The sequence below is a fragment of the Mastigoproctus giganteus genome, chromosome 1, assembly GCF_048544385.1.
Source record: "Mastigoproctus giganteus isolate SK-2022 chromosome 1, ASM4854438v1, whole genome shotgun sequence".
Lineage (NCBI taxonomy): Eukaryota > Metazoa > Arthropoda > Arachnida > Uropygi > Thelyphonidae > Mastigoproctus > Mastigoproctus giganteus.
Window position 1 is genome coordinate 230,938,539 of NC_143575.1, and position 25,080 is coordinate 230,963,618.

Genomic DNA, 25,080 nt, shown 5'->3' on the forward strand with positions numbered 1-25,080 from the left:
ATGGATGTTGTTTCTCTGAAAATTCTTGAACTATGTGCACTTTTTATAATAGTTTTCATCTTTACTGTTATGCCGTATCTAATGCTTAACTCAGTATCCAAAATTTATGATTCTGATAGAAAACATTTCATCATAGTCACTATTAGTTTTCTGAGCTGTTTTGGAGGTGGTGTTTTCGCAGGAACATGTTTCATGGAACTTTTACCTAAGGTTCGCGATGAGTTTTCATACATTATGAAAAAGAACAGCTTATCAAACTATCCTCTGGCAGAGTTTTTTATGCTGTGTGGATTCTTGCTGGTGCTTATTATTGAACAGGTAAATTATAGTTTCTTATGTATATACAGTAATCTTTGGTGAATATTTTGCCATAAATTGATTGATTGATACTAATACCATGGGACCTTGCCATTTGATTATTCCTGAGAATTTGCCAGCATACCTCATTCATCATAAAGCTAGGCACTCATTTGTACTTAACTTTGAGATTACCTTTCCACACTAAGCAATATCTTATTACAGTTAAATATAAATCAGCAGAACATTATGCACATGAAAGAATACATTAAAACTGTGTATTTTATGACTAACTATTTTTTTTTTTTCTGTATATAAATTAATTTTGATAATGAAACACACCAGATTGCATTATGCAAACATATAGACACTTTAATAGTTTTACATTATGATATTCCAAATGTTTGAGGGCACTATAGTTCCTTTATCTGCAATAAATAATTAAAACTTATTTAGAAATTTATATAATACAGTTATCCTCCAATGACATTTTGCCAGACACAGACTATAGAAAGTGAGAATTGTCATCCCTGCAAGATGTGATCAGAGGATACTTTATTATGTAAATTTATAATAAGTATTAATTATTTATCCACAGATGAAGGGATCATAGGTTCAAAAACATCACAAATATTGTTATAATGTACAGCTATTAATATTTTAAATTATGTTCACACAATGCAGTGTAATGTATTTCATTATCAGGTTAGTTCTGCATTTCTTACCATGTCTTTCAACTCTCATTTTGGATAAATTAAATTTTATTTATTAGTCTAAAATACACATAATTCATGTTCAAATGTATTTTACTTATTTATAAACTATACATCCTATAGTAGGTTATGTTCCAATAACTGGATGTATAAGCTGCATAATAAAAGAAAATTTAAAACCTACTTATAAATAATAATATCATCAGTATAAATATTATAAACAACAGTACGAAATAATAAATACAAGTAAAGTCCATCTCATCTAATTTCAGACTTTCCAGAAGTTGCAGTTTAGCAACTCTATCACGGTGCTGCATCCATCTGCTAAGTGTTCCTCAACCAGAAACTGTATAGCTATCACAAAAATGTAGCAGTACTTTTCAGGATATTTAGAAATGCATATAGTTTAATTTAATAATGTTTAAAATTTTTGGGGTATTGTTCTCTTTATTTAAAATGTAAATAGTTTAATTAAAAATTCCATATTTTAATATGGTTAAAAATGCCAGAATACCCTGTGTAGAAATGTATGTAATGAAAGCAAAAATAATGAATTGGCACATTTTTACTTTTAAACAATATATACTGCCTTCTTTAAAATTAATTTTTGGAGTATTATTGTTAACTATTTCAATTTAAGTCGTACCAAAAAAAAAATGTTAAATTCTAGAGGATTGGCAGACTATAAATAATGTTTGTTATAAATTTATAAATGATAGGTTATTCTTGCTATAGTAGCTGTGTTTGATTCATTGTAAACTCCATTTTCTAGCAACATTTTTTTCATAATATGATTTTGCCTGCACCCAACAGAGTTGATGGGATTGAAGTCACAAAAGTATGGTGGTGATGATAAGTGTTATTTTAAAATTAAGCCAAAGAAAATAAAGTATAGTGTAAATATTAATGCACTCCAAACCACTGCCAAATAACTGGGGGGCGCCTCCGTAGCCAGGTGGGAAGGAGCAGCAGTGCGTAGCACACGCTTCTTGATTAGACCGGGGTTCGAGCCCGTCACCACCAAATACGGAGGATGCGGAAAGGTCAGGGAATGACCACCGCATATCCCGGAGCAATATGGCCTTAGTTGCTAATGCTCCTAAAAACCAAATAAACAACAACAAACAACAACGATAACTGGGGCTATACTGTAACAGAATAAGTAAAACAATGTGTAAGAAGCTATTAATAAACAATAAATTCATTTTGAGTAAAAGAGAAATTAGATATAGTGTTGTTTTAAGCCCGTTTTAATCAATGGAGTTAAGTTGGAAATAAAGGAATTAATCAAAAATTAGAGACTTCAGAAATAAGTTTTTAAAATGAAATGGTAGATAGAAGTAATGACCATATAAGGACCATATTACAAATGACTTCTGCTCCAGAGAAAATAATGGAGTTAGCATTAGCATTAGTTTTCAGGCATATGATACAAGAAAGCAAGCTTATATAGCATCAGCCAAAAAAAAAAAAAAAAAAAAAAACCTTGTTTCACCCATCCATTCACTCCAAAAGTTTGTCTAGTTCAGCCTTGAATTTATTTAAGCTGTCAATTTCCGTAACGACAGATAGCAGTTTGTTCCAGCAATCAACCACTCACTGGTTAAAGGCAAATTTCCACACATCTACGCATTATGGCCTTAGCTGCCAATGCGCCATTAGAAAAAACCAAACCAATCCACACATCTATTCTACAACTGTCTTTCCTCAATTTGAATTTATGCCTTCTCAGATGCAGAATCTGAGCAAGAGGAATAATCCCATCAGCATTGAGCTTGCTCAAACCATTCAAGGCCTTATACACCTCAATCAGATCAGTGCCTAGTCTCCAGATGCTTCAATTTGCAGAACATAACCCTATCTTGGTAACAGCAACCCTTTGTTCCACTCACTAATCTCGTTGCCCTTCTCTGTACTCGTTCTAGTGGTTCAGCATCTTTCCTAAAATGAAGCACCCAGACCTGTATGCCATACTCAAGGTGTGGCCTGACCATTGCCTTATACAAGGGGATAATCATCTCCTTATTCCTGCTAGCAAAATTCCTATATATCATTGACAAGATCCCATGAGCATCTTTCCTCTTACAGCTTGTCTGCACTGTCAGAAAACTTCATTTCTGACTGCACAGTTAACCCCAGGTCTTTTTTATTCTCCACTACCCTGAGTGTAGTACTGCACAGTTGGTATGTTACTCTGGGGATACTGCTACCCATATGCAGTACTTTGTATTTGTCAGTGTTGCCACCTCTCAGCCCATCTGTTCAACTTTTCTAGATTCTGTTGCAGTAGCATACCATCCTTACTGACATTAACAATGCAACAAACCTATGTATCATCTGCAAACTTGGACATTAAACCTGACATACCTTCATCAATATCATTGATAAATACAAAAAATAACAATGAGTCCAACACGGACCCTGGGGGAACTCCACTAATAACATTAGTCCATGAAGAGCAGTGTCCACTGATTACCACTCCCTGTCTTCTCCCACTCAACCATCATTTTATCCATTGTAGCAACTTGCCCTTAACGCCATACTGCTCCAGCATATACAGTAGTCTTCCATGTGCAACAGTATCAAAATTTTTCCTAAAATCCAAGTACAGTGGATTCTGGTTATTTGGGCCACCAGTTAATCAGGGCAGCCATTTATTTGAGACAAATCTTAAAGAACAGAACCCAATCGAGAAAATAGCCTGGGTTTACTTCACTTAATTGGGACAACATGCCGTTTAATCAGGGCAGTGGACTGCAGCACTTGAGATTACCCTATGATTGTCTCCAACCATACCACATGGTTTGATTGGATTTCTGGAAGTCACAACCATAAAATAATAAAAACAATTAGCAGTCCCCTGTTTATTGGGCTTTTCTGTTAGTGCAATCTATTATAAACGAATAGTAAATTTGCGACCTTATCGAATTTGCGATAATACCGATAGTTGGAATTCAGTGGGTTTTCACATTATTAGCATTAGCATTAGTAGAGGCATATGATGCAAGAAAGCAAGCTTATGCAGCATTAGCCAAAAAAAAAAAAAAAAAAAAAACTTCCACTTCACCCCTCAGTTCGTTCAAAATACCTGTCCAGCTGAGCCTTCAATTTATTTAGGCTATCAACTTCCACAACAAGGGATGGAAGTCTGTTCCACCAACCAACTACCCGCTGGCTAAAGGCAAATTTCCGCACATCTATCCTACATCTGTCTTTCCTCAATTTGAATTTATGCCCTCTCCGGTGATTATTCGGAGTAAGAGGCAGAATCCCATCAGCATTGACATGCTCAAACCATTCAAGGCTTTATTCACCTCTATCAGATCACCTCGCTGGTGCCTAGTCTCCAGATACTGTAATTTGCAAAATTTAAGCCTTTCTTCGTAAGAGCACCCCTTTGTTCCATTCACTAATCTTGTTGCCCTTCTCTGTACTCGTTCCAGTAGCTCTACATCCTTCTTGAAATGGGGCCTCCAGACCTGTATACGGTACTTAAGGTGTGGCCTGACCATTGCCTTATACAAGGGAATAATCACCTCCTTATCCCTGCTAGAAAAATTCCTGTATATCATTGATAAGACACCATGAGCTACTCTTGCAGCCCGTCTGCACTGCTCAGAGAACTTCATATCTGCGTGCACTATTACCCCCAGGTCCTTTTCATTCTCTACCACTGTCAGTGTAGTACCACAGAGTTGATACGTTGCTCTGGGGTTGCTGTTTCCCCATATGTAGTACTTTACATTTGTCAATGTTCAATATGAATGTTCAGTATGTGAATATGAAGTTCTCTGAGCAGTGCAGATGGGCTGCAAGAGTAGCTCGGTGTATTGTCAATGATATATAGGAATTTTTCTAGCAGGGATAAGGAGGTGATTATTCCCTTGTATAAGGCAATGGTCAGGCCACACCTAGAGTACTGTATACAGGCCTGGAGGCCTCATTTCAAGAAGGATGTAGAGCTGCTGGAACAAGTACAGAGAAGAGCACAAGATTAGTTAATGGAACAAAGGGGTGCTCTTACGAAGAAAGGCTTAAGTTTTGCGAATTACAGTGTCTGGAGACTAGGCACCAGCGAGGTGATCTGATAGAGGTGTACAAAGCCTTGAATGGTTTGAGCATGCTCAATGCTGATGGGATTCTTCCTCTTGCTCAGAATAATCACCTGAGAGGGCATAAGTTCAAATTCAGGAAAGACAGATGTGGGATAGATGTGCGGAAATTTGCCTTTAACCAGCGGGTGGTTGGTAGGTGGAACAGACTTCCATCCCTTGTCGTGGAAGTTGATAGCCTAAATAAGTTTAAGGCTCAGCTGGACAGGTATTTCGAACGAACAGAGGGGTGAAGTGGAAGTGGTTATTTTCTATTTATTTATTTTACTTTATTTTATTTTTTTTTTTTTGGCTGATGCTGCCATAAGCTTGCTTTCTTGCATCAAATGCCTCTACTAATGTTAATGCTAAATGCTAATGTTAAACTTCGTTTGCCACCTCTCAGCCCATCTGCTCAACCTTTCCAGTTCCTGTTGCAGCAGCATAGCATCAGTAATGTCCTAAACAACCCTGCCAACCTTTGTATCGTCTGCAAACTTGGACATTAAGCTTGATATACCATCATCAGTATCATTTATAAATACAGAAAACAATAATGGACCCAACACTGAACCCTGAGGGACTCCACTAATAGCATTAGTTCACGATGAGCAGTGTCCATTGATTACCACTCTCTGTCTTCTCCCCCTCAACCACCCCTTTATCCATAGCAGCAATTTGCCTCCAATGCCACACTGCTCCAATTTGTGCAGCAGTCTTCCATGTGCAACAGTATCAAAAGCCTTTCTAAGATTCAAGTATATAATATCAAAGTTATTCCCTGCATCCAGCTCTTTTGTGACTGCATCATAGTATCCAATCAAATTGGTCAGGCAAGACTTCCCCTTAACAAAACCATGCTGTGTCCGAGCTATAACTGAAGTCTTGTCTAGATGAACCTGCAGTGCTTCTTTAACCAGTGCCTCCATTAATTTTCTTGGAACAGAAGTTAAACTCACAGGTCTATAATTACTTGTCATATGTTTCCCCTTCCATGAAATCTTCAATCATATAAAAAACAAATTTTTAAAATCTTCTCTTCATTCCTATTTTTTAAGCTTCTTAACTTGTTACTCCATTTTCACTTGCGAGTATCGTGCTAATTGCGATTTGTGTGTGTGCTGTGTTCTTTTTTAGTGATTGCTTATCTTTTTTACTGTTTTAAATTTTAATTCCCACCCACAAATGTTAGTGAACAGAAATATCAACTAGTTAGTATGTACATTAGCATTAGTAGAGGCATTTGATGCAAGAAAGCAAGCTTATGCAGCATCAGCCAAAAAAAAAAAAAAAAAACCCACTTTCACTTCACCCCTCTGTTCGTTCAAAATACCTGTCCAGCTGAGCCTTAAACTTATTTAGGCTATCAACCTCCACCACAAGGGATGGAAGTCTGTTCCACCAACCAACCACCCGCTGGCTAAAGGCAAATTTCCGCACGTCTATCCTACATCTGTCTTTCCTCAATTTGAATTTATGCCCTCTCAGGTGATTTTTCTGAGCTAGAGGAAGAATCCCATCAGCATTGAGCATGCTTAAACCATTCAAGGCTTTATACACCTCTATCAGATCACCTCGCTGGTGCCTAGTCTCCAGACACTGTAATTTGCAAAACTTAAGCCTTTCTTCGTAAGAGCACCCCTTTGTTCCATTCACTAATCTTGTTGCCCTTCTCTGTACTCGTTCCAGCAGCTCTACATCCTTCTTGAAATGAGGCCTCCAGACCTGTATACAGTACTCTAGGTGTGGCCTGACCATCGCCTTATACAATGGAATAATCACCTCCTTATCCCTGCTGGAAAAATTCCTGTATATCATTGATAAGACACCATGAGCTACTCTTGCAGCCCTTCTGCACTGCTCAGAGAACTTCATATCTGCCTGCACAACCACCCCCAAGTCCCTTTCATTCTCTACCACTGTCAGTGTAGTACCACAGAGTTGATACGTTGCTCTGGGGTTGCTGTTTCCCATGTGTAGTACTTTACATTTATCAATGTTAAACTTCATTTGCCACCTCTCAGCCCATCTGCTCAACCTTTCCAGATCCTGTTGCAGCAGCATAGTGTCAGTAGTGTCCTTGACAACCCTGCCAACCTTTGTATCGTCTGCAAACTTGGACATTAAGCCCGATATACCATCATCAATATCATTTATATTGATACATATATTGATACATATTACAGTACGTATTTATATTGATACATATTACAGTACGTATTAATTAAGCTACACATGTAAGTGTAAATTTATTTTTATTTTGCTAACCTGTAGATAATATTCTTCCAATTTTCATGTATCATTTAATTTTTTAATTGGTAAGGTAATCAAGTCTAAATTTGTGCTTGATATATCTTTACTTTTATAGCCTGTGGATAATTTGCCTCCTATTTTTGCTAATTAGAATTGCTGTTTAATTAATAGAATTAAAATTCAGTTCACAAACGTGATCACAATGACCGGCACTTACTACGTATTGTATAGTGAACGGCTGTGCTGAATCAACCATAACGTGATTTGATTATGAAGAAAATCAGTTGTAAAGTGAGGTTCATTGTATTTACGTGACACTTTGCATAATTGGGGCAGCCCTTAATCGGGCCAAAATGCACTTGTCCCAATGTGTCCCAAATAACCGGAATCAACTGTATATGATATCAAAATTATCTCTTGCATCCAGTTCTTTTGTTACTGCATCATAGTATCCAATCAAATTGGTCAGACAAGACTTCCCCTTAACAAACCCATGCTGTGTCTGAACTATAACTGCAGTCTTTTCTAGATGATCCTGCAGTGCTTCTTTAACCAGTGATTCCATTATTTTCCCTGGAACAGAAGTTAAACTAACAGGTCCGTAATTACTTGAGTCACCTTTCTATCCCCCTTTGTGAATTGGGAATACTTTTGCAAATCTACAGTCCTTGGGGACCTCCCCTGAGTCCAAGCATGCCCTCATAATCATGGCTAAGGGCGTGCTTACTTCCTTTGCTGCAAGGCACATATAGCCTTAGCAGCTTATGTGCCATTAAGCCTCCATAACAACAACAACTTCCTTTGCTTCCTTCTTTAATATAACTGGATAGATCCCCCCCCTGCTGCCTTCCTTATGTTTAACTTCAATTTCCCTTCCACTTTGCTCAGTTATTACAAAATCATTTAAACTTCCTGTTAGAGTTTGATAAGCTTCTGGCCTCCACTTCCCTACAGAAATCCTCGTGTGAATGTAGATGCAAAATACTCATTGTTTCTGAGCTACCTGAGCAGAATCATCAACAGTCGAACTATCAATATCAAGTAGACCAATCTGATTCATCCCTTTCTTTCAAGAGTTTACATAAGTGAAGAAGCCTTTACTGTTTTTCTTTGCATCCTTTGCCAAAGGTTTCTTGTAATCTGCCTTTGCTTGCCTAACCTCCTTTGTCACTTGATGACAAGACTAACTTATATCTACCATAGGCATCTGTTTCTTCTGATAATTTATGTGTCCCCCATGCATTTTTATTTTCTGCCATGAGTCTCATTAGTTCATCTGACATCCATTTGGACCTAAACCTAGAACAGTATTTCTTAGTTGGTATGAAAAGCATAGTAGCTTCCAAGATTAATTCCTCGAATGCTTCCCATTTAGAATTTGCTCTTGGTAACATCATCAATTGGTCCTACTGTATAGAATTTAAATACTGTCTGAGACCACTGTAGTCACCTTTGCAAAAACCCTTCCCTTTACCTTTGATGGTAGTTACATCTTTAAGTAAATCCCACATCAGTACACTGTGATCACTGTCACCTAGTGGTTCCTTTATTTGCAAATTCTTAATGCATTATTAATCCCTGCTGATAATCAGATCAAGAGTATTACTCCCTCTGGTTACCCCTCGAACATGTTGCTGTAGAAAATAATCTTCCAATACCAGTGATGGTAGTTACATCTTTGAGTAAATCCCACATTAGTACACTGTGATCACTGCCACATAGTAGTTCCTTTACTTAAATTCATGCATTATTCTTAATACATGAATAATCACTGCTGATAATCAGATCAAGTGCATTACTATCTCTGGTTGCCTCTCGAACGTGGTGCTGTAGAAAACAATCATCCAATAAATCCACAAAAGCCTTGCTAGTGTGTGAGTGACCAACCCACAAATTCCAGTCAATATCTGGGAAGTTAAAATCTACCATTATAGGACACTTTCTCTGTACAGCTCTTCATTGTACTCATCAGAGTCATTAGGTCTAAACACACTCCTACTCTGAACTTAGCTTTCCCAGTGCTTATGTCACACCAAACTGACTCAACACTGCACTGTCCACCCATGACAACTGAATACACTTCTTTAGGTTTTATGTGAAAATGTTTGTTAACCCCTCCTCCCTTTCTGTTCTTTCTGTACACATTATACTCCCCAAATTCCAATTCTGCATTCTTTATCTCTGTGTAACACCACATCTGATATCCCAACAATATCTGCCTTTGATATCTTCACCAGCACCTCAAATTCATCAAATTTATTTACTATACTCCTAGCATTGGTGTACATGCAAGTTACTTCACCTGTTCTTACTCTTAGTTACTCTAACACAACCCATGTATTTACTTGTTCTACAATGTCTCCCCGCAGTCTTGGAAATCCCCAGCACCTCACCTTCTAGGTTGCTGCTCATTCTAATAGAAGCAGTGCAAGAATCATTTTTACCTCTGCCTGTGGCTACTGTTAATCTGTGAAACCCGCCCCAAGCTAACAGTTTTTGGACCCACCCAACACTGCCTCTATAGCATCAGAAAATATTCTTTCACCATTCTATTTAAGTGTATCCCATCCCTGGAGAAACAGTCTCTCCTGTTAACAAGCACAGACCATGCTGAGAAAAATTCTACCCCAGAAGCCTTGCACAATCTCTCCAGGGCCAAATTGATTGACAAGGCTCTCATCATATACTCCTTCCTAAGGTGTCTGAGAAAAATTGCACACACTTTCAAATTTAACCCTAACTTGCAACGTTTTTGTCAACATTGACCTGTACTTGTTAAGTAAGTCTACAAATCTCCTACTCTTAATGTCATTAGTGCCAATGTGTACAACAATATAACCGTTTGTGTCCTTAAAAGATGATATCTGCTGTACAACATCATCAGCTTTTGCCCCTGGCAGACATACCCTGTACAAAATATTTTGTACAATATATTTTCCATCTCTCTCTCTGACAATAGAGTCACTGACAATAATTATCTTCTGTGGGACAAGTGCATTCTACCCTGAAGTTGCCACTGTGTTGCCTGATGCACAAGAGTGAGTGCTGTTATTCAGTTGGGCAGGTGAGAGTTTGATGGGCCCCCATTTTAATTCCTTCAAGGGCCCATCAAACTCTCATAGATGCCCATCAGAATGCTGAGTTGGCCCCTAATTTCTTGACACACTCCATGGCTAGATCATGTCCTGTTCCAGAAAGGTTCGCAAACATTTCACGTTTCACAATTTGTACATTTTTTTAGGCTGTGATGCGTTGGAGAATTGCCCCCTTTGGTTTTCCCCCAAGTCACAGCACTCCCGCTATTTTGTGCACATTGCTTTGCTGCTCTAATCTGGGGCATGATTTCCATTTAAATACGATGTAATTAACAAAAAAAATAATAAGGTTTATAAATTTAATTGATTAATTGACTATATTGTACTATACTTGACTATACTGTACTATACTAAGCTAATGCATTGATATGTATTCGGCTATATAGTTTTCCATTATATCTTAGATATCAAGTTCGAGATATACACTATCACATGTTAAATTAGTTATATCCTTAGCTAAATTAAAAAGATATATGCCCAAAATGTGATTAAAACCTTTAAAATACTTATTTATTACAATTAAAACTCTACTATTCTTCTGTGCTGCTGGTGTACTATGATATTCCACATGTACTATGATATTCCCACCAAACCACTGACACGATATGAGTTATGGTTCAGGAAGTAATGTGGGGCCATCTAGGTAGGAATGCAGTTATGCAGCAGTCACAGCATGGATTGTTAAGGGGCAGTCTTGTTTGACCAATCTGATTGGATTCTACAATGCAGTAACAAAAGAATTATATGCAAAATTTATTTTGACATCATAAAGTAGGACAAAATTAATTTCGACATACTTAGATTTCAGAAAAGCTTTTGATACTGTTTCACATAAAAAAAAAAACTCTACAAATTAGACCAGAGTGGCATTAAGTGGGAAGTTACTGCATGGATAAGAGGATGGTTGAATGGAAGAAAACAGAGAGTGATTATCGGACATTATTAGTGGAGTTTTTCAAGGTTCAGTGCTTGGGCCCATTGTTGTTTTCAATATTTATTAATGATATTGATGAAGGCATATTAGGCTTAATGTCTAAAAGTTTGCAAAGTTTGACAGGGTGGTTAATAAGAGTAATTAGGGTTTGATACTGCAACAAGGTCTAGAAAAATTAGGCAGGTAGACTGAGAAGTGTCAAATGAAGTTTAACATCGAAAAATTCAAGGTAATACACATGGGTAACAGTAATCCCAGAATAATACCACACTCAAGGAATTGGAGAACAAAAAAGACCTGGGGGTAATGGTACAGCCAGATACGAAGTTCTCTGAGTAGTGCAGACAGGCTGTCAGGACAGCTTATGGGATTTTCTCAATGATAAACAAGAATTTTGTCATCGGGGATAAGGATTTGATTATCCCATTGTATAAGGCAATGGTTAAGCCACATTTTGAGTACTGCATACAGGTCTGGAAAGCCTTATTTTATTACGATGGATGTTGATCTGTTTTAATGGGAGAGAAGAGCAATGAGATTAATGAGGGGAACAAAAAAGTACTCTTTCCAAAAAAGGCTTCAATTCTGAAAATTGCAATATCTGGTGACTAGCACTGGTGAGGAGATCTGACCGAGATGTTTAAGATTCTAAATGGATTGAGTAAGCTAAATGCTGATGGCATTCTTCACCTTGCTCAGACAACATGAGAATGAAAAAATCAGATGAAAGGTAAGTGAAGCAAACTTAAGATGGTGTGGGCATTTAACTCTCTGCTACTAGTGCCCTAAATGGAACACATACTCATGTAGCATCTGATGTACGTTTACTTTTTTTAATTATAAAAAATTATATTTTTAGCTTTTTTGTTCTTTAATTCAAAATGGTGTTTTATTAATTATGATTGGCAAAAGTCAAAATATCAAACAAATATAAATGAGAGAAACCAATAAATGTTTTTATGGTGTTTCTTAGAATCATCAAGATCACTGAGTCTGAATTTAAATGCATATACTCAAGTGATGTCTGCCAGACTTTACATCTGTTTGAATTTTATTTCTACAAAAATAGTGAAATCAAACTCGACAGAAGACAAAACAAATCCCAAGGGCTGTGAGTGAGTATGGGCTTGGCACACCCAGGGCCTGAGTTGGATATCATCATTCTCTTTCTTGGTGGTTCCTTTCTACTTCTCTCACTCTCAGGGTAACTCAGTTATTATTTTTTTTTTTTTGGCTGGTGCAGCATAAGCCTTAGACTTCCTTGCATCATATTGCTAATAATAATAAAAATAACTCTTGCTGGTATCTCACAGATGCCACAGTGGAGTGGATTGAAAGAAACATAAATGTTATATTGTTTGCATGGCAATTGTTAAATGCCAAACAAAAAAATAAATTTCTTGTACTTCATAGTATAATCAAAATGAAAATAGAAAATACTGTATAATCATCTAAAGAATATTGGTGGTGTGTGTGTGTGGGGGGGGGGATATGTGGGATGATTTTATTTCCAAATTAAAGTGGTATCTGTCAGACACCGTACTGGCTGTGAAGGGTTAAAAAAAAAGATGGGAAAAGGGAGATTAGTTAAACAGATCTTTGAAGCAAAAATGAATGGCAATATGCCCAGAGACAGAGGAAGGTATATCAAAGTATGAATCATGGTGCTTATAAAAGGTAATGAGGTCCATAGCTTGACTGGATGCAAATGCCAGGTTAACAGTGTCATCAGTTTGTATTGTCTTTAAAAATACATTCATAAATGCTTTTAAAAATTTTATTATATATTTATTTGTTGTTTATTTTTTTATGCAAATTTTTATGCATTTTTTTCTAGGCACATTTCATCCCATGATTTTGTAAAAGCCTTAGAAAATTGAGAACCTGAATTCAAATAAAAAAAATTACTCATTAATAAAAGTTTAATTTATAGTTTTTGTTAACAAGATTGTATTTCAATGAAACCATTTTATGCTGGATCAGTGACCAATTACTAAAATGTAGATCTGGTCATTAACGCTCGCTCTCTCTCTCTCTCTAGATTGACAAAGAATTGAACCGATCCTCTTCCAGTGAATTTCTGATTTCATCTTGGATCTTTTAAAAAATGCCATTATTATTTTTATTATTAAACAAAAAGATTCCCGCCAATTTCTCCCCCATTTGGAATTTAGCACGTATTAAGTTTCCACGTGCACTGAAATGCATTTCGGGAACCCAACCGTATATAACACAAGCGCGCTCTCTTCCCCCCCTCCACTATAGCTAACTGAAGATGAGGAAACTCGAAAGTCGCTCATGCGCGATTATTAGCTTATATTTTCCTTTTCTCTTTTTTTCTCTTCATTTAATTTAATTTAATTAGGCAACCATGGAAGGTGCACTTTCCTTTCTTAAAAATTTTTATAGCCCATAACTTAATTTTAAACCCATAATCCCTGTAAAGTATTAGAGTCCTATAACCACTATGTATGTGGTAAAACCCTCCACCAGCTAAGCGGATTACTATGAGGTGAGTGCTGAAAATTAAGCTAAGCTATACATACGATCTAGTTAAAACAAAATTTGATGCAAATTCACTGCTCAGGAAAATCATGTTTTAAAATGTGAAGAAACACATAAAACACCAATTCAGTACATGCTAATTCAGATGGACTGCAGATAAACGAGTGATTCATAAGTTACTGTCTAAATGAATTGGCAAACATGCTGCAACAAGTTGCAACTGACTGCAGTGCTGCCAGTTTCAAGATGTTATTCAGTCCCCAAACTTTTTAATCACATCTCAAATGTAGCAATGTGCTTTTATTAGTTACCTTTTTTAACACATGCGTGATTTAATATTTAATTTTTTTTCTGTGACCTTATACAGAATTTCAGGAAAGACTGCAAATGCATCAGATACCTAAGTTTGGGTTGTGATCCACAGGTTGGGAAATATTGAATTATGCACTAGAGACTCCCTTTGATCAAGCTCTTATTGAATTTACTAATTCTGACAAAGAATTCAAAAATCTCTCTTTAATTTCTCTAATAAATTTCACAAGTGATAATTTATGCAGCCTTGTGTACTTTCTGTTCTATTACTTCTCCTATGAAAGAAATAATGTACCCTACTTACAATACATTTTGAATTCGAAAAATATATCTACACTCTAAGAGAAAGGAAGAATAACATTATGAAAACAGCAATACAACAGATCTTTACTAAGTAGACCACTTCTGATTTTTTTTTTTTTTTTTTTTTTTTTTTAAATGCCAACACAACTGGGGGGGGGATTGGCATTGTCTGCATGTGATTAAATTTATAGTTATTAATGTTTAATGAAATTAAAGTTTGTTTAATAAAATCGTATCATTTGTATTCTATTAGATTTGACTGCCTGTATTCCATTTTATTTTAAAAGTAAACATTTCCATAAAATTTTGTTTCTTTTTTTTTTTTTTCATTCATATTTGTGTCCCATCTAAATTAACATGCATTTGCCTGATGTGAATAAATTTGCTTGTTGTTTTTATGAGTCTGTAATTTGGACCTTTCATTAATTCAGCCCCCTTCCCCCCTAGTCTGAATTAGTCAGGTTCTGCTGTTATTCTCTTTAATGCATAATCATGACGTCATTAAGATTAGTAAAAAACTTGAATTTTATGTATGATAATGAGAATATTATTATTTTTAGTTTTTCATTATTTTTTCTCCTATTCATCAGGGGATTTTGTTGCTACTTTTCATTAATTTTTAAATATCTGGTTAAATAGTTAAATTTAACTTCAAATACTTACTAACAATATTGCCGGTGGATAAATAAAGGAACTGTTACTGATCTGCAGATTAGCAGTTAAGAAATGTTGCTTTAGACAATGTCCAGTGCGATATTCCATTCTGAATAACTATTTTTGACTCCTTCCAACACCATTGATACCTTCAGAAACATTTTTATACAAGCAGGTGGTTCCCTAATTCCTAGTATAAAGTTGAAGAGTTGGAGGGTTTTTGTTTCGTATTTTCTACTTTTTGCTACCGCACATAATTCCTGTAACTGTTGGCATTGGGCAAGGCTCAAAATGGAATATTTTGAAAGGAAAGGAAAACAGAAGAAAAGACAGTTAATGTGTGTATCTATCACATTACTGATATGTATGACCAACCAGAATAGCATCCATTCCGAGCCCTGGCTTTGGGGCTTCTTGATCTGCTGATATTCATAACCCAGCAGACATACAATTTAGCACTTTACCCAAGATGCTACATACACCACTGGAAGTACTATCTTTTATTTTAGTTTTATTGTTAAAAGATAATAAGTAATTATACAGGGTGATTCACAAAGATATGGCATAACTTCAGGATCTGATTTCTGAGGCAATATTGAATTAAAAAGTATATATAAACGTTGGTCTGATATTCTGAATGATTACAGTACTGTGGCTGTTTGAATCTTAGAGAGAGAAAAAAAAAAAAAGCAGTTATGAGCAATATAAAATAAAAATAACAGTAGATACATAAACATAGCTGATAAAGTGTTTAGGAAAGTCTGTGTACAGACTTTCATAATTATACTTCAATCATACATGCTTTTGATTAGAGTAGATCTCAAAAATACCACCTTCCTCTTCATTGCATTTTGCTACTCTTATGTATGCTACTCACTAAGATCATCATGCTGTCTTTTATGTAGGCTGCAGCATTCAGTATGCAGTCAAGTAATGCATCTCATGTTTGCACTTTTGTGTGATATGCAAGACCTTTCATCACCCCCCACAGGCAAAACTCTAAAGAGTTTAGATCCAGTGACCTAGGTGGCCAATTTTATGAACTACTGTGATTGATCCATCACCCAGGGAACCAATGACTGGTTCTCTGGGTATTGAATATTGAATGCTGCAGCCCACATAAAAAAATTATTTTTTATTTTTTTATTTATTGTACCAGCTTTCCTGGCGTCCCTGCCACTAATGACAATGCTGTACAGATATTTAGACTTACAGCACTAATTCCCGCTCCATTGCAAGATATTGAAGTTCTGCACTTCATGTACCCATTATAAGATATTGCAGTGCTGCAGTTCATATAAAATGAATTTGGAGTCCCTGCTATGGAAAGTAGCTAGTGAGAAATTACTGTCAGTGCATACAATTTCAATGTAATGTCCAGTCTGAGAAAAAAGTCTTTTTAATAAATGAAATATAACCCGGAAAGCTGAATTCCATACCATGAAAGTGTTCTCCAAAGTAAATTGCAGTCAGACCAGAGAAGTATTCTCATCAGTAAATTGTAGTTAGAAAATGAAGCACAGATTTGTTGCAAATGTGTCATCTTCATAAAAGACAGTTGTGATCTTAGGCAAGCAGTACACACGAGTGGCAAAATACATTGAAATGGAGGGTGGCATTTTTGAGAATCTACTCTAAGCAGAGAGCCAGTTGTAAAATCACTGCACAGGAACAATGAGGATCAAGCTCTGCCATGTTGGAAGTACGAGTTGTGACAATGAAGTTCCCGGACTGGTGCAGTAAAAAGAACACAGTGAACAATCTCAAAAATGGTTTTTATTTTTATTCAAAGTAATCACCGTTTGATTGAATGCACTTATTATACCATTCTAAAATTTTCTGAAAAGAGTCAGTGAAGGTGTCCAAAGAGGTGATGTTCAGTTTGGCTGTTGTGTGTTTATTTTTGTCCTCAACATCCTGAAATCTTTCTTTTGAAGGTAGTTTTCACCATGGGAAAGAGGAAGAAGTCTGCTAGTGCTAGATCAAGAGAGTAGGGTGGATCTGTATAGTGCCATGTTTTGTCAAAATATCTTCACGACAAGTGAGGAATGGGTAGGGGCATTGTTTTGCAACAAAGATCAGCTGCCTTTCTTTCAAAATTGCAGCCTCACCTGGGAAATGCATTTCAAGTCTTTGAAGCATTTACCCAACAGTGACTCTCTCCCATTCAGGTACAAATTCCTTGTGAATCACACTGTTTGTCAGAAAACAAGATCAGCATTTTCTCAATCTTGGACTTCTGTAAACAAAACTTTTTGGGCCTTGGTGATGATTTTGAAGTCCACTGCATGCTTTGATGCTTTGTCTTTGGGTTGTACTGAAACACCCAATACTCATCTCCCGTGTCAATACAGTCAAGTAAATTAGGATTGTCTTTGACAAGTCTAGATGAAGTCTTTGCATGATGACACTCTTCATTGCTTCTGCTCATCCATAAGAATGTGTGTGGCACAAATTTTGCAGACCTTCCATTTCCTGAAACCTTCATGTAGAATTTGACAAATTGTCTCTCATTCTAAAAGTCAAATAATGATTTCTTGCCACAGTTTCTTGAACTTTTCAACTCTGTTCTCATTTCAAGAGGTTGACGAATGTCCGCTTCCTGGATCATTGCGAAGAACTTCACAAATGTTCTCACCTTTGAACCACATTACTATTCAAACATGCTAGTACAACTTAACGTTTCATCAACGTAAAGAGTTTTTAGCATTTCATAAATTTCTGTTGCAGATTTTCCCAGTTTAAAGCAAAATTTGACATTCATTCGTTGCTCTGTTGTAAAGATTTGACATGGAATGTTAACACTACTAAGCCTACTGGACAATCTCTGTACCACCATCTGTTGGAAGAAGTTTGATTCCACTTCCATTTATTTTCCAACTCATTGAACATGACTGCAAAAGCACCACTCTGGGATTTTATTGTCACACCTCGTATATTCAACATTATACAGCCAAAGGTGCATCTTCTAACAGTTGTATCAATTCATTTTGTAGAAATTGTAGATAGACCTGTTCATTAAGGCAACCCTCAAAAATAAACGATAGGTGAATGATTATAGAGAATTCCACACTACACTAACACTGAATCAGTGTTGAAAATTACTCTCCAGTGGGGATTCATTTCCAACCAAACATGGGAATTTTTTTACACAGTCTCAGTTAAATTGCACATCATCACTGATTCAGTAATGGTGTGCAATTCAAATACCGGGATACCGGTCATTTTTTTCCGGTATTGATACAAAAAATACCAGTTTTTTGGTACTAATTTTAAAAAAGTAGTTTATAATTTAATCACATAAAGGTTATAAAATCACATTTATGTGTTTATGACGTCATTATCTCTACTAACAAATGTTCGATAAATAATTGATAGGACACCATGCAGCATTGCAACCTGTCCACAATTCCCGGAAAACTTAATGTCTGACCATATCATAACTCCTAAGTCCCGCTCCTCCACTACTGATTTTAATTTAACTCCAAGTGTATTAAATTACACCTGGTGTAATTTAATGTCCATTACACCTGGGGTTGCTGCTCCCCAGGTGTAAGATTTTGCTAAATGAAAGCATAGCTACCACTTTTCTGATCATCCCGGAAGTCTATCTAGGTCACTCTGAAGAAGCTCTGCTTGGGCGACAATCATTAACTACTCTACTGATCTTTACATCATCTGAGTTTAGACCTCATGCCCTCCATCCCTTCATAGATGTCATTTAAGATAATCAAAAACAACAGTGGTCCCAATACTGATCCTTGGGGAACCCCACTACTTACATTAACCCAATCTGAGGAATAGCCATTTATCACAACCCTCTGCCTGGTGCCCTCAAGCCATCGTGCTATCCATCTAAGGATTTTCCCTATGATTCCAGCCTGCTCCAACTTATAAAGTAACCACTCATGTGGGACCGAGTCAAATGCTTTGCTGAAATCCAAATAAATGTCGAAATTATTCCCTAAATCCAGCTGACAAGTGACCTGTCAAATTGGCTAACCAGATTTGTTAAACATGATTTTCCTTTTACAGAACCATGCTGTGTATCCAACAGAATTCCATTTCCATCTAAATGATCCTGAATTCCACCCTTGATCATTGCCTCCATGATTTTCCCTACTACTGAAGTTAGACTGGATGGTCAGTAATTTCCTGTTACACTCCTAGAACTGCCTTTGTTCCAATTTACACCAATCCAACTGTTCTCTCCTGAGTCCAGTGATGCCTCATAACTAGCCTTAATGGTTCAATGCACTCACTTGCTACCTCCTTTAAGATTATAAGGTATATTTATCAACCACAGGAGCCTTACTTGTCTGTAGGTGCGAAAGTTCTCATTAAATAATCATTTGAAATTTCAACATCATTAATTACATTTTTTTCAACTTCACTTCCATAATATCTCATTGACACAAAGGGTTTTTTTTTTTATGTAAATATCGATGCAAAGTAACTGTTGAGTTCATCTGCAACTTCAGCTATGTTATCTAATACTATCCACATCCATTACATAAAGGTCCAATCTGATTTGTCCTTCTGTTCTTTGCATTTATACAGGGTGTCTCAAAAATATTGGTACAAATGTTTAGGGGAGGTAGGTAACATCTAAAGGAATGTGAATCGCATAGGAACCCATAACCAGAAACGTCACCGTAAGTCGGTAGACGGCACTGTTCATCAGTTTGCGAGAGGGAAAATTTCTGGTTTACTGATTTAAGCAGTAGTCGCCGCACGAAGAGCATGCATCGATATACAAACTGTGAGCTGGCAGACATGCATCTAGTGTATGGATTAGCGGAGGGCAATGGACGAGCCGCTCAACGAATTTATGGAGAACACTTCCCAGACAGACATGTACCGGACCACCGTTTGTTTGCATGTGTGCCTCAAAATTTGTGCGATTATGGATCATTTAGGGGTAACAGGAGTAGTGCGGGCAAACCACGTTCAACGCGAACTCCCGCCATAGAAGAAAGTGTGTTGAATGCCATCCAGAATAATCCTACTACCAGCACACGTGCCGTTGCCTCTGCCTTAGGAGTGTTTCGTTGCAGTGAACAGCGTGTCTGGCACGACGATTCCGTACACCCCTTTCATCTCCAAAGGGTTCAGTTACTGCTCCTATTCAGTTATTATTTTTGCTAAAAAAAAGCTTTGAACTTTTTTTTAAAATAGTTATGTATTTCATTATCTGACTCAAGTTCATCTTTTAAAATCTCATTGAAGTCAGGCAATTTCTTATTTTGGAAAGAATTTGCACAACACTGACGTTCTGTTCCTTGTTGGTCTTCCATGGTTGAATTATGTTCATCATTTTCTGAAGGAGAAAGATGTTTTATTAAGCAAAGTATAATTTTCACTATAGTATCTTTACTGAGTCTGGGAGAGAGCAAAGAGTGGGGATAAGGAATAAAGAAGAGAGCAAAGAGTGCAGTTAAGGAATTCATCACATGTACAGGGTGTCTCAAAAATATTGGTACAAACATTTAGGGGAGGTAGGTAACATCTAAAGGAATGTGAATCGCATAGGAACCCATAACTGGAAACATCACGGGAAAGTAGTAGCAGAAGCACAAGAAGCAGACATGAGTACGAGATGGATGCATTTCACGATGTTACAACAGATGCTCGAAGATTCCACCATGAGACGCGATGCATGTGTGACACCGACGCAAAATGGATTGGGGGGCACGGTCGAATACACCTGGAGTTTCTTTGACAGTAGCAGCAGCGCAGACAAGTCTCACCACGAGATCCATTTCTGTCTCCACAAGCGATTCATACCCGATAGATTTGAGGGCCCCCCACAGAAATAAATCAAGGCTCGATAAATCAGGTGAGCGTGGGGCAAGGCAACGGGTCCACCATGGCCAATCCATCGATGCCCAAAACGCCTGTTCAAATGGTCAAGAACACACCTTCCACAATGGGCAGGCGCCCCTTCATGTTGAAACCAAATGTTGCGTCTCACATTTGCTGGAACATCGTCAAGTAATCCTGGTAGAACTTGTTCAAGAAAGATCCGATATTTAGCGGAGTTCATGTGGGATAGTAACAGGTATGGGCTGACTAAGCAGTCACCGACAATACCTGCCCACACATTTATTGCGAAGCGATGTTGTGCTGCATGGGGGTGTACACCATGTGGGTTGTCATGAGCCCACACACGAGCATTGTGCTGATTGAATAAGCCTTCCAGGGTGAAGCCAACCGGGCTAGCCGAGTGGGTAAAGTACCTGCCCGGCAACTCAAAGGTCGCGGGTTCGATTCCCGCCTCGGGCTTGGATCAAAGTACTGCAAAAACCTTGGGAGGTGCAATATGGCCACAGAAGCTGATGCGCCAACAACTACCAAATCAAAAAAAAAAAAAAAAAAAAAAATCCAGGGTGAAATAAGCCTCATCCATGAACAAAACATAGGCTGGAAAATTCAAGTCTTGAACACTTTCTTGGAGAAACCACTGTGCAAAAGCCACATGTGCAGTGTGATCTTGGGGTTCTATTCTGGTACTGAGATAATCGTAGAGATCGGCTACAATTATCTCAGTTACCAGAATAGAATCCGAAAGGGCATTTTCTGCCGCTAATCAAATACTGTATGTACCAAAATTTAGATCCATTTTAAATGATCATACTATTCATTGCTTATGTTTCTTAAGAGCTCACTTTATACGGACAGGTAGTGTGTGGATGCTTAAACATAACTAAACTTTGAGTAACAATATGTATTTTTTGTTTTTAGAATAACTATTTTAATGATTTTTTTCAGAATATTTATTATTGCAACAAAATTTTATTTAAAACATGAATAAATCAAGTAATTACAGTACTTGTTTTTTTCTTTACTTTATTTCACCTAACTGTCATCAATATTTATTGAGAAAAACATTTGTTTTTGGAATACCGGTATTAAGATTTTGACCAGTATTGTAAGCCCTAGTAACAATGTAAATAGTGATTGTTGTTTAGTCAATTACAAAATTCCAGCCATTGGGCATTATCTCCAGGTTCAAGGTGTTGAGCATTCTTCGTGTGGTACGAATGTCTTCTTTATGCAGTGTTCTTCACACTCTTGATCAGGATATCCTATGCATACTAACACATGAACTATGGGATGTGAATGCTGGGGAGAGATCTGGTACTTGCATCATTTGGAAAACTTGGCTAATAATCTGTCAGTTTAAAACCCTGAGTTTCAGAACACATCTTTGGTATTCAGTGAGAGCAATTTCTATGGTGAAATCCATAAACATGCACCATATTGGCATACAGCAGGCCCCCGTTATAACGCGGTTCACTTTAAGCTGATTCGCTATAATGCTGTTCTTACATTATAACCCGTATCTGACTATAACACTGTCACAGATCACTATAACGCTCTTTTACAGATTGCATTTTTGGCATATTTAATGAAATTGTTTCATTTGATGGAGTCGATAGCTTGAAAATGAATAGCAAAACAAAATTAAAACATTTCCTATGGCGACTTGAGAAATTTTCCCACGCTCAGTGAAATTTTCTCGCGCGCTAATTTAATTGCAGTACGGTGACTTGTTACATAGTTCCGAGATCAACATTTTAAAAAATGATCCAAGTATATTGCTTGTAATATTTGCGTTATATGCATTTATCTGACGTCTAGTCATCACTCAGTACCGTATTAGACATCGTGCGAAACAGACAGTTTACTTGAACATTGTATCATAATTAATGCAACCAACGCAGTTACATTTTCAAAGAGTTAATAATGGCCAATAAGAATGAAAAAGCAACAACGTCTGAGTGCAGTACGAAGACTATAAATGTAAAAAAAAGACTGAATTTGAAAATTAAATTAGACGTTTTGAAGCGAATCGATTCCGGTCAAAGACAAGCGGATGTGTGCCATAATTTAGGCAAGTTTAACTGTAAGAACAATTATCAAAAAAAAATAAAGAATTAATTTCAGCAGTGGGAAAGATAGGTGTTCCACTGCAAGCAACTAGGGCTAGGCTGGCTATTAGGATTGAAATGGAAAGACTAACTAATTTTATTGAAGATAATATTCAATGCAGAATCCAGTTAAATTAAATATTATTAAAAAAAGAGAGAGAGAGAGAGAGAGAGAGAGAGAGAGAGAGAGAGAGAGAGAGATTAGCCAATATGATAATCTGAAGAAAACTCACCTAAAAAAAAAAAAAAAAATGTGTAACCATTTAAAACTAGTAAGGGATGGTTGAATAGATTTAAAATCCAGGGACAATCCACAAGTGCAGAAGGAGCTGAAACTTTCAAAAAAGAACTTGTTAAAATTATTGAAGAGGGATATTATGTGTTATACTTCTCAAGTTCTTAACATAGATGAAGCAGGACTTTTGTGGAAACGAATGCCTAAAAGAAGTTTCATATTGAAAGAAGAAAAAAACATGCCAGGTTTCAAAGCGGTGAAGGATCGGTTGATTTTATTGTTGGGTGGTAACGCTGCAGGGGATTTAAAATTAATACCCCTTAGTTTATTTGGAAGAGGGCCAAAGTTCAACCCAAAATCGACACATTTTTCATGATTAAATTCATGATTTTAATTGGAATTTTAAGTTTAATTTTGATACGTAAGTAGTTACCACAATTATATACATATGTAATGCAGAATATTTTATATGTACAAATATTTGAATATTAAATATTTTGACCGACATTTGTGCATCTTTTCACTACCGTTTATTATTGGTTAGGAAATATCCTATGGCACCGACCGCAACTCACAAATACCTATGTTACCTTATGGGAATGTGGCGCTCACTTAGCGCGGATTCACTAACGCTCCGTTTTTACAGAACTAATTATCAGCATTAAGCTAAGCGGGGGTCACCTGTATTACAATTGTTATTGTAAAAGGCATCTTGAAAGTAATAATGGAACACAAAGGAACTACACAGCTTTGCACACTGCACTTGTTTTGTCAAGCTATGTTCGATCAAGATCATGCAGACATACAAGTTACAAGTGTGATTTGCAATAGTGTATTGCTGAGAATATATGAACATAACGTAACTGTAATTATTCAAAATCGGACCCATGTTTGTATGAACTTTTTTACTCAAAATTACCTCCATAACCATCTGAAGTTATGCCATATCTTTGTGAATTATCCTGTATAGGTATAGCTTAATAATTTTTAATAGTAATTAGTGAGATTCTGATGACTAGAAGATACCATGCAATGCAATGTATGTCTAAAATATTCAGACTGTTTTTATATCATATTCATTACAGTTTAATTCGTGTTCCGGTATACATGTTATCTAACACTTGTTATACTTTTCTCATTTATAGATAATCTTGAAGTTCAAGGAAAATGATTCAGAACAGGAACCTTTGCTCAATAATTACCATCGGCACTCATCTTGTGAGAATGTTGATGCAGTTAAAGGGATAAGAGATGTTAGTTACCATAGGACCCACTCAATTCATGAAGATCCAAGCTCTCATTCAAATTTTCGTGCAGTGTTATTAGTATTTGCACTTTCTATTCATTCTGTTTTTGAGGGATTGGCAATTGGTCTTCAGTCTTCTATATGGGATGTTACAAAACTGTTTATGTTTGTACTTATCCACAAAATCATCATAGCATTTACTCTTGGCCTTAAACTTGCTGAGAGCGATCTTGCAACTGTTACTATAATGCAATGTAATGGAATATTTTCCCTTATGTCACCAGTTGGAATTGCTATTGGCATAACAATTGAAAAATTTTCTAAAAATGCATATATATCCCTGATAAATGGTATATTACAAGGTTTTGCTTGTGGAACATTTTTGTATGTAACATTTTTTGAAATTCTCCCACATGAAGTAAATAATCCAGAACATCGACTTCTTAAACTACTCTTTGTTATTTTTGGTTTTGGTTGTGTTAGTATACTAGTAGGTTTTGAGAATTAA

At 36.6% G+C, this 25,080-nt stretch overlaps 1 protein-coding gene across 1 annotated transcript; it reads left to right on the forward strand.

Moving 5' to 3' along the window:
- On the forward strand, positions 1 to 25,080 carry LOC150091591 (zinc transporter ZIP1-like). The gene is made up of 2 exons (XM_090369044.1): positions 1 to 318; positions 24,472 to 25,080. Exons 1-2 carry the CDS (start codon positions 1 to 3, stop codon positions 25,078 to 25,080), a joined length of 927 nt encoding a protein of 308 aa, XP_090225170.1.

Bases quoted from the DNA above. Each gene is read 5' to 3' on its own strand.
- LOC150091591 (XM_090369044.1), top strand. From the start codon at position 1: ATGGATGTTGTTTCTCTGAAAATTCTTGAACTATGTGCACTTTTTATA. The intron at 319-24,471 runs GTAAATTATAGT...TCTCATTTATAG, and splicing joins TGGTGCTTATTATTGAACAG to ATAATCTTGAAGTTCAAGGA.